Source organism: Chrysochloris asiatica, unplaced genomic scaffold (assembly GCF_000296735.1).
Source record: "Chrysochloris asiatica unplaced genomic scaffold, ChrAsi1.0 scaffold00019, whole genome shotgun sequence".
Lineage (NCBI taxonomy): Eukaryota > Metazoa > Chordata > Mammalia > Afrosoricida > Chrysochloridae > Chrysochloris > Chrysochloris asiatica.
The window spans coordinates 9,811,405-9,822,982 of record NW_006408537.1 but is presented as its reverse complement, the minus strand read 5'-3'; the positions used below and the strand labels follow the sequence as shown (position 1 = coordinate 9,822,982).

At 36.2% G+C, this 11,578-nt stretch overlaps 1 protein-coding gene across 1 annotated transcript in view; it reads right to left on the bottom strand.

Moving 5' to 3' along the window:
• Window positions 1-3,536: 3,536 nt before the first annotated feature.
• PRIM2 (primase, DNA, polypeptide 2 (58kDa)) overlaps window positions 3,537-11,578 on the bottom strand; it is a 407,781-nt gene continuing 399,739 nt past the window's right edge. Inside the window, exon 13 of the mRNA XM_006835743.1 lies at window positions 3,537-3,787. Within this exon, the coding sequence (XP_006835806.1) occupies window positions 3,563-3,787 (225 nt within the window). The 3' untranslated portion in view covers window positions 3,537-3,562. The remainder of the gene's footprint in view (window positions 3,788-11,578) is intronic.

Sequence of the window (11,578 nt, the reverse complement as noted above, 5' to 3'; positions counted from 1 at the left end):
TGTGCCTATTTGATCTGACCCAGACCTTCCTTTATTTCCTCTCACCTTAAGTCCATTTACCTGTTTCTTCTCGTGAGAACCAGCCTAGAGCTGGCCAGATCTGCTTGGGAAGAGACCCCTGGATCAGTTTCGTCTGTCTCCTGCACCAGGTGCAGATCCTTCCCCGGCACGCACAGCGCAGAACAATGCCAATCCATGTGTCGCAAAACCTTGTACACACGACATAGGACCTCCCCTGGGGTTGTCTACTTGTACAAGTTTCCCCTCTGAACACCAGTGCGGAGATGATTAGACAGAGCAAAGGAGAAGACATGATATAAAGAAGAAAAAAACCACTTGCCCCTCTTTTTGCAGATCACTGGCTGGTTTGTGTACTGGGAGCACTCTTTTGTTCCTCTCTCCATTCACTCATATTCACAATGGCTGCAGCGGAACAAGCCAGCCACCACAGATCAGAAGTTACCTCCTTTCTTGCTCCTTTTCCAAATCTTATTCCTGGTAAGCACTCGAACCACTTATCAACTTATCTCTAGTTCAGAGTTCCAGGATGGTCAATTGAATCTGTTTCACCCGGTTTTCCATGCTTTCACTGACGGGGGTCTGCATGGCATTTCTGCCTAGTCTGCCATCAACCCTATATATTCCAGAGTGTGAAAAGCATTATAGAGACACAACATGAAGGAAATAAGATAGTCACTAACACTGTCGCTGCTTCAACGAGCTACATATTTCAACCTAGTTTCTTTCCTCTACTGTTTTTTTCTTTTGTATCTGATAATCATACAGCCTATCTCCCTTGAAGAGGTTTTAAAAGAGGAGAAGTTAAAAGATTGGGAAGACTCACATTCTTTCTCATTGGCTACTGTTTGAAAAGAGGCTCCTGGTTTTTGATTTTTTGGGGAGGTTCTTCCTATGTCATCTGATTCAAATAGGTCTGCTTTCAAAGAAAACAAATCAAAATTGTCAAGATCTGTGAAGCATGAAAAATAAATTGCTTTTTCCAACTCCAAAAAGCACCAGAAATGAATTAATTCCTACCTTCTTACACAAACATCTAACCCCTATTCTCTAATCTATGGACTCTACAAAATGTTTATATATGTTGTATAAAATACATGACAAGAGATCAAACCCTATTACAAAGATATTGAATTTGTAATACAACTAATATTTAAATAGTGTTGTTTTTAGTTTGACTAAACACATATGAAATACACAAGTAGCATAACATAAGTTCTTGGGACTGCCAGTCTGAAATAAACCGTCAGCTAAGACCTGTCTACCATGCAGTTAATGGCCTTGTTCTTTTAGCTGGTGGGAGAATGAACAGGTTTCATAAAAGAAAAAATGAGGTCGTAGAAAAGACAGCCTTGCAAAATGTTGTCAGATGTGAAATATCCTGTCATAAGCTTTTGCATTGAACTACAGCAGTGAGACTACTTCTAATATTTCCCTTCTTTTTAATACAAAAGAAACCTGTATTTCCATGCTTGGATTTCTGAATGTAACTTAATTTGGTGGTTAAGTCTCATGAAGCACTTGTTCTTAACATTTAAAAAAAAAAAAAAAAAGACACTTGTGGTTTTGCAGCTTTTGGATAAAGTGGTAGGTAGTCATCAGATTCCTGTTGAGAACTATAAATGACGAAAGAAAGAGCAGATGGCTTCAGAAGGGAGAGATTTATAGTGGCAATTTGTAGTAGAATAATACTATTTTCTAAGCAGAGTAATAATAATTCACAAAGACAAGTAAAAGTTAACATCTCACTTAATTACTTGTTACTAAATATGCCAAGAAATCTTTCACTCAGAAGTCAAGATGGTAAACCTGCTCCGCTGATATTTTTAGGTTCTGATTCCCTGATCCTATTAAAATCCTTATTTTCATATTGAAGTCCTTTATTACAGGATTAAAAACATGTGCCTCTAACAATCTAGTTTTCTGACTACAGTGTCTTTGTTCAATTTAGTTAGTATCTGATACATTCAAAAGGATAAAATAAAAATTGCCTTCCTCTACAAGGAAACAGGGAGTCCTGGTGTGGCACTGTGGGTTAATATGCCAGACTGCAAAGCCATTTGAACCACAAGGTTGGCAGTTCAAGCTCACCAGCTGCTCCTCAGAAACCCTATACAGGGTTGCTATGGGTCAGAACCGATTTGATGGCACTTAGCAACAAGGAAACAGGGAGTCCTGGTGTGGCACTGTGTGTTAATGCACCAGACTTCAAAGGCGTTTGAACTGCAAGGTCGGTGGTTCAAGCTCACCAGCTGCTCCTCGGAAACCCTGTACAGAGTCGCTATGGGTCATAATCAACTCAACAGCACATAACAACAACAAGGAAACAGACTTAACAGTTTTCTCATAATCCAAGGTAACTGTGTAAAAGGAAGGGTTGTATTTCATACTGAGTCTCTCTCCTAAGAGGCCCCAAACAGGCTGGGTGAGCATAGTCCATGGGAACAAACTCATGTAGATAAGGACATCCACAATGACACTGCTCTGTAAATGGGTCTATAAATTGTTGGGGACAGTCTTACCTACTTGCCAAAGATAATCAAAGAGAATGAGGCATGAATCTACTATGTTCATAATTCAGCCACAATACGACTCGATAGCATTTAACAACAACAACAACAACATCTGTGGTACTAAAAGGAGGAAATTATTTTAAATATCAGAATATTCATTATTGAAGTGAATTAAGTTTCCAAGCCAACTTGGCATTTCATAACGGTCACAGAAGTAGTAAGTTATGGAAATTAGAGGGTGGAATGAACACATCAAATTTACCTTACGTTCTTCTTGCTTAGTAAGAGTGAATGGAAAATGACAATAGCTAAGGAGTACTACCATTTTACATAAGAAAGCACCCTAATTTATTAATAAAAATACCTAACTATACAAATTGTGCTTCTAATTCCTAGGGTCACAATTCAATTCAGAAGAGTCTATTGTCATTCAATAGGGCAAAAGTTCTCCTTGCTGATGTGGGATATCACAAATGCACCCCAACTTTAGACAAAAAGAACAAAAGAAAAAGCAATTCCACTGGGGACTCAACCTGCAATGTGTGGGATACACTAAGATACCACTTTAAAAACAGATTCCCTAACCTTGAGATATTAACATGACTCTTACACAGACACACAAACACACTCATATATGTTTTTATATTTATTAATAAAAATGATCCAGAAAAACATTGTGTCAAAATTACAAAATGTTACATATTAGATTGTTTTCAGTTTTATTGTTTCTAGGACACTGTAGGCCAGACCAGAATGCTGCCTTTATTTGCTCAAATAGAACATAAATCACACCTTTCAAGTTGTAAATTACAATAAGAAACCTTTCTCTTTCCTCTTGTCAAAAATAATAATAATATGGTGGAGATCTTCATTGTACTTGCAAGCCTGGTTTCATTAAGAGCTGTGTGCACATGTAATATGACAAAGTAGAGGGGAGGGTGGAGGGAGAAGTTTACAAAAAAGTTAAAAAACAAAAATGCAAAATAGGTAATAAGGGTTGGTGAGGAGGAAGATATTAAACTCTCTAAGAATCATTCACCGAAGTAATCTTCCAGTCCCTCCATGTCTATTTCCAGGGAGGAATTTAAAGAGGCCAGAGCAGAGGATACATCCTTGGTTTTCTGAACACTTGGTTTTGGTTGAGGAGCTTCTGGTTGGATAGATTCCTTCTTGATGTCTTTTCCACCGTTTAGAATCCGCTGGCTCTCAAAGAAGAACTGATTAGGATGATTCAGGGAAAAGCCACAATCATCAACCTGTACAAAGAAGCAAATTTATATTGCATTAACAGAAAAACTATATGGTTTCTAAGGCTGAAATCTTCAGAGGGGCAGAAAGTCGCATCTTTTTCCTATGGAGTAGCTGGTGGATTTGAACTCCAGCCCAATGGCTAACCCACCTTAGAAAGTGCCCTGGCCCTCACTTAAAATCAATTTAACGTCTGAAATACGGATTTCCCTTACAACATTCATTCCACCACTTACTGTATTTTATTAGGAGTGAACTTCAACCTACCAAAACCTTAATGACTCCCAAATTCATGTTTCCAGCCTAAACTTAACTTCCTACCCAATTCTAGTTCCATTGTTGCTGTTGTTAAGTGTCATCCAGTCAATTCCAACTCACTTCTACCCTGTATAGTTTCCAAGGAATAGCTAGTGGGTCTGAACTGTCAACCTTGTGGTTCAAAGTACAGTGCCACACCAGAAGTCCAAACTTGACTTCCTAACCAATTCTAGTTTCATATCCAACACCTACTTCAACATCTTGAATGGCTTAAGGGCAGCTCAAACTCAACATGAAGCTCACCCTTCCCCCTGTTCTCTGCCCTTCGCTTTCAGTTACTGGTGTTAAAATTCAGTCTGTGGCACATACGGGAACCTCCCAGCCCCTACACACCCTTTTCTAACCCATGCTCTCTTTTCTGGTCATATCCAAACCATCATTAACCTCAAAATGAAAAGCTGGAAAAATTAATAAAAAATCATTTGGAAACACATTTCTATGTGTGTTTGGGTATGCTACAGTGTGTCCTAATGTAATGATTTTGATAAATCCTATAGAAATTTATTTAACGTTGTTGAACCTCATCTTTCCCAATGTTTTTTATTCTGGACTATTTTTGTAACCCCAGAGTTGATGCCCATAACCAATATGCTCCTTTTGTCTATTTCAATAATTTTGTACTGTAGTCAATCATTAAAATGTGTAAATCTTGACCAACTTCTGGTGTTTTCTATTAGGTTGTGATATAACAGCACAATTATGCATTAAAGGATGGTTTTCTTAAAGTGTGACTCTCCTGCATCAGTCACTGTTTTCATATTCAATCAGTAGATCTACTAAGTTGATTCCATGTCAAAGCCAACCTAACCGAAATTCCCACCTTCTCCTGCCTTGAGCAGTTGAAGCTGACAACAAAAATAATAGCATTTTGTTTGCTGTTGTTGTTAAGTGTCCAACAGACAGTGACCCTGTATAAGGTTTCCAAGGGAGTGGCTGATGAGCTTGAACCGCTGACATTAGGGTTCAAAGTTACTATCCTTTTTATAAGAGGTATTTTCAGTTTATATCTTCCAGAAATGGAGAAGCGATTACTTCTGCTCACCTGTTTTATATTATCAACCTTTGCACATTGTACTTTTCTTTATACTTCCGTGCCATACACACAGTAGGAATCTAATAAATATCTGGTAAGTTAAGTCCAGAGCTAGCCAGTTTACATTAGTCATACATATCACATATTAATTGAAGACTTACTGCGTACATGAGTTTGTAGCTTTCAGCATACATGCAGTTGACTAAGACTAACTAAAGGAATCTCCAGTCTAGTAAGATATATGCTTAAAAACTACTATCAAGAATGGGAAAGTGGTAGGGGTCACAGATAAAGGCCTACTACAAACCAGAGTAGAGAGAAATTCTGGCTGGGAAGATCAAGGAAGGCTTTGTGAAGAAGTGTTATTTGAGTTGGGTCTGGAAAGATGGTAAGAGCGCACAGCTGGATACCAGTAAGAAAGGGCATTACAAACAGCGGGGCCTCTTCAGCAATGTAAAGAGGGAAAAGTCCAGGCAAAGTAAGTAGTTCAGATAGCCTGGTGTGAAAGTCACAGAAAAGGAAATAATAGGAAATAAGGTTGGAAAGACAGGCTGAGGCCAGACCTCTATTGTTAAGTGCCATTGAGTCGGTTCCGACCCATAGCGACCCTGTATAGGGTATCCGAGGAGCAGCTGGTGAGCATGAACTGCCAACCTAGAGGTTCACACCGATTTTGCAGTCCTGTACATTAACCCACAGTGCCACAACTACTAAAAGTCTGGACCTAATTCCATAGGCAACAGGGAGACATGAAGGAGTCTTACTTCAGGAAGTAATGTGATTAAGAATAATGGTTACTATTAAGATATATTAAAATGGATTCCTTGGCTGTGTGCCACCGAACAGGTTCTGACTCATAGAGACCCTGTATAGGGTTTCTGAGGCAGTAAATCTTTATGGGACCAGAAAGCCTCATCTTTCTTCTACAGAGCAACTGGTAGATTCAAACTACTGGCCTTGTGGTTAGTTCAGCTTGTAAACCACTACGTTACCAAGAGAAAAACGAGTAGCTGTCGTGATCCAGAATAAACACTCTGGAACAGGTAGACCAGTAAACAGAAACATGATCTCTTCTGGAATACATACTTGTACTTCAGGATTCTCTTCAGTCAACTGCTGATACAATTTAGGCCGTAATTTTACAATAACTTGAGTATATAGATTTATAGTATATACACTAATCATTTTAAACATTATTGCCCAGGTCCATAAGAACACATTTTTATCTCCTCCTTTGCTGCTTAATTTCAAAACATTTCCAAATTTTTGTGGGATACAGTTATAATTTTAATAACTATGGAGTCATTTTTTATTCCCTCTATTATATTCAATTTTTATCCAATTCATTAAAGCCTTGGAGATCCAATATAAACTTTGCATTTTTAAAAGTAAATTTATTGCTTAATTCTGCTTTTCAGTCGGAATGCAGTATAAATTGAGAACAATAAAAATTGGTAGACTCTTGGGGATCCTTCAAGTTGAATCTCCTCTATGTATAATCAGGAAAATGAGTTCTAGAGTTATTACGTATTTTGTTACTAAGTTCTTCTGTATGAATTTGAATTCAGGCCTTTTGACTAAATTATTTAGTTGATATAAAATACGTTTTAAGATGATTAATTCAATGTCAAATACATTAAATTGACAATGAGACCGTCATTAGAAATCTAAACATAAGCTTTCTTAGAGCTAAACTCTGCTATAAAAATTATAGAATACATGATAGTATGATTTTAGATTAAAAGAATCTAGCACCTTGTACTATTACATATTAGAGGTTTGCTTCAAGTTGTTTACGTTCACAATACATCTATTATCATAAAACATGACTCGGTGAATTTAAAAGTTAAACTATTACTTAAATGCAGGCAAATTTAAATATTATCAGCTTTATAAGCCTCAGTTTTCTCATCTATGAAATGGAGATAATGACCATGCCAGCAAGGTGCTAGAAGAAAATCACAGAAATAAGAATGTTAAAAAAAATAACTGTTGTTCCATGAAATTTAAATTAGATGCTTTGGAAAGACTCAAGAAAGGTTTACAAGAAGGTGAATTCCCTAAAAGAATAGGGGGAAATATCATATTGCATTAAAGTATCATTATGTTCCTTTTCCACTTTAAAAAAACCCAAACTGGAACTTGGTGGTGGTGTATTATGGGTATGGTTTATGAAATGAAGTTACAATCAGTGAAACTATATTTAAACCAAAGAACTCACCCCTTACTTAAAAATATTAGCAAATAAATGGCATTTAAACATTTAAACTTTCAAATACCATGTTTAAGGAATGTGCAATTTTTTTATGATTCTCTATTTTACATACTAATTTTTATTTGTTAACCAACTAAAACAGTGACAAATGCCTTGGACAAAAGAACTTAATAGCATGATTCTTTATGATGTTATGTTTCTGTACTTCTCTTTCTTGTGTCTGCAATTTCTTTTTTAACTCACTCTGTTATTTCTTCCTTTTTGACCTCACTTTATGGGACTTGGGTCTATTAAATTGCTTGATAACATGATGAAATTATGAGGAGTTTCCTCTGTTTAGGAATTATATTTTCTTCCAAGATGGGTTCTTTGTCTTTTGAGTGCTTTATTTTATTCTTTCTCTTTTATTTTTGACTCAAGGAAGTGTGCATGATTGTCACTCAGATTCCTTTGAGAAAATAAACTGGGTTATGCTATTCAGTCTCCTCCCATTTTGTTTATGAGAATAAATATAGGAAATTTTTTTTTTTTTTTGTAGGGCAAGGGAAGAGCAGAAACTTAGCAAAATGAAATCGATTCTGCCTTAAAAGCAAATTAGAAGAGTAGAAAAAAAGAGGTTGTTGTTGTTAAGTGCTCTGAAATGGTTTTCTGAGGAGTGGCTAATGGGCTTGAACCACTAACCTTGTGTTTAGTAGTCCAGTGCTTTCCTACAATGCCATACTAGAACTCCAGAAAGAGAAATTTTCACATCTAAATCCCGTTTTATTTATTTCTGCTCACACTTACTCGTTACTTAAAAAATTAAAAAAGAAGAATGCATAGTTTATTTTCATTATGAAATTCCGAGAAATCTCATGATTTTGTCTGCTGAGAATCTCCTATTTTTTTCCTTGCCCCATTTCTTGTTTACTTTCATTGGTCACGTTTTTCCTTGTAATCAAAGATTTATTATGTTTTGTCCTGTTTTTTAAAGAATGGGACAGGAAAATTCTGCTTTGCATCTTCATTCTGTTTTATTAACTTGGAAGTACCAAAGAACTGCAAAGGATCTGCAACAAGATCAGTATGGTTGAAATCTAGATGACTGGGGGATGGGGAAAGGATTGGGAGGGAGGCCTCTATAGGCTACATTAAGTCATTAAAGATTTTGTAAAGCAAGTTACTGGAATGAATAATCATGTTCCCCTCTAGAAGATCACCCAGCAGCTATATGTAGGACAAAAATAGAAATAAGGCATGTGTCCTTTGTTGTTGTTGGGGTTCCTGGTGTGGTACTACTGGATAAGTACTAGACTGTTCCTCAGAAACCATATAAGAGTTGCTCTAAGTCCACATGCGTAGATGCTGGGAAATGAGTTAGAAAGCTATGGCAGTGATCTAGGTGAGAGAGGACGGTGGCTTCTAGCCTATTATTCTAATTGACATCCATAATGATCTTGAGTTACTATGAAAGGGCTTAATTATACTTGGTATATTCTGTTTAAGACAGTAGATATGTTTTAATGAAATTTCTGCAGAAATTTATCTGGTGAGGCAAAAAAAAAAAAAGCTCAACTATTTGGTAAATAGTCGTGTTGGAGAAGGGTACTGAAAGTACCACGGACTGCCAGAAGAGCAAACAAATTTATGTTGGAAAAAGTACAGCAAGAATGCTCCTTAGGAGACAGGATGGCAAGACCTTGTCTCTCATACTTCAGACATGCTATCAGGAGGGACCAGTCCCTAGAGAAGAACATCATGCTTGGTAAAGAAGAGGGCCAGCGAAATCAGGAAGACCTTCAACAAGTGGCACAATGGCAGCACTAATGGACTCAAGAGTAACACCAAGTGTGAGGATGGTGCTAGACCAGGCAGCGTGTCATTCTGTTGTGCACAGAATGGCTATGAATCAGAACTGACTCGATGGCACCTAACAACAAAAATCCTCAGTGACTTACTGCCCCAAAAGGTCTATTTGTTAAAATAAAATAAAAACAAAGCTTAAAAAACTTCCAATTATAATCCACAATTTTTATTATATTATAAATTATAATTTACACAAGTAATTTTTTACTTATATTATAAATTATATATTATAAATTTACTTATACATTATAAAATATTATAAATTATAATTTACACAAGTAATTTTTCATTTATATATGGAGTATGCAGAAAGTAAAAATGTTTAAGAGCTTACAATTATATTAAACATAACTCCCTAAAAATACTGAGGCAAACAGGATTTGAGCAGGCCAGCTTTTGACATCTACTAAATGATTATCTCTCAAACATTTGCTTGGAATCAACGTATTTTGCACACAATGACCTTCACACAAACATGAGTCTCATATTTCTGCCACAGCAAATGTAGATTTTGAAGGAATGGATGCACTATTGCTTTACCTATGGGATCTTAGGGTTTTAATCAAGAGATTTTGCAATGACAGCTTATAATGAGGCAGCTGGTATTACCAAAAAAGCCATATGGAACCATCATAGTGCTGCTGCAAATTGTATCAATTAACTGGTTCATTTTCAAAATTTTCATGTAAGTGTGATTTGAACAGAGGGCTCAGGAAAATAAACACAGGGCTTTTTAGGGAGGGGGAATGAGGAGATAGGCAGAACTCTGACAATAAAAAGAGATCCCATTTTAAATTAAAATACAAGAAATAACAGAAGAGAGATACTCAAGCTAAAAATCCATAATGTGACATTTAGGGAATACAAAAAGTCTCTATATCACTTTTATATGATGCTTAAGTTACACTATTTTCTCTAAATAGTCCTAGTATGGGGCTGTAGGATAAGCAGTGGACTGCTAACTTCAAGGTCTGTGGTTCAAACCCACCAGCTGCTCCTCAGAAATCCTATGCAGAGTTGCTATGAGTTGGAACTGACTTGATAGCACTTAACAACAGTATAGTTCACAATTCTAATGGGAATAATCAATAGGATGGACTATCAAAGCCAATTTGAGAACCAAAATAATATATACACTCCTTATTTTTTTGTGATTTGTCACAAAATAAATGTTTAAATGTAATTTTCATGTTATTTTACAAAAAAGGATCTGATTTAAATTTTAAAAAGTTCTAAGGTCCCTTGATTAAGAATTCACAAACCATTAAGGACATATATGAAACTCTCAAGTCAAGTAAGCAAATTAAGGAATGTACTCTTCAAGGGAAAGAGTCATAAAAAATGGTGTAGATACTACCTAATGTATGGCTTATCTGGTGAAATTCCTAGGCTGATAAAACTAATTTTAATTTTTATTACTTTCCTTTAAATTTTGTCAAATTAAATTACATATGTTGTAAATGAATAATATTTTCAAAAGCTAGGTGAAGTAAAAAGATGAGTAGTATCTTCTAAAATTCAGGACAGATGGGGATTCAAGCTCCAGTTATACCAACCAGTTGTGGTATCTTAGGCAAGTCATTTATAATCTCTGGTAACTTAGTTTCTTCATACTTAAACTATGAACATTGAGCAGCTGACTTTTAAAGTCCCTCTAGATTAATTATTCTATAAGTCAAAATAAAAATATGCTAATGACCTCAGCAGTGGGTATTACAAATGCAGTACCAGACTACTATTGAACAAACACACTCGGAGTTAGGCTTACAAGCTTTAGATAAATTATTCTGGGTTCAGTCCAGGTTCCATTCCTCTATAAACCATACGACCTTAAACATGTTATTCTGCTTCTCTAAGCTTTATTCATAAATGGGATAAAAATAGTAGCTACCTGTAGTACTAAAACGCTAATGCATTTAAAGCACTTCATGCTGTACCTAGCATGCATTAGATGTTGGCTGGAATTATTATTTTCCTTATTACTAGTATTATTACAGGATATAGTTTATGAAATAATTTATGAAGTTCTGCAACTATGTCATCAGAATAGAAAATTTATTTTATGAAAATTAAATAGAAAACACATAAAAATACAGTTAACATGGCATTAACATGGCAGTCGATGATGACTACAATACATGCAACATCTTTTTGAGTGGGTCATGGATCCCTCTGAAACCACATAAATATCATGGTTGTTGTTGTTAGGTGCCATCAAGTCGGTACTGACTCATAGCAACCCTATGCACAGCAGAACGAAACACTGACTGATCCTGGGCCAACCTCACTACTGTTGCCACGCTTGAGTCCATCGATGCGGCCACTTGACCAATTCATCAAGTTGGGGGGTCTTCCTCTTTTTGTCTGACCCTCCACCTTACCAAACAC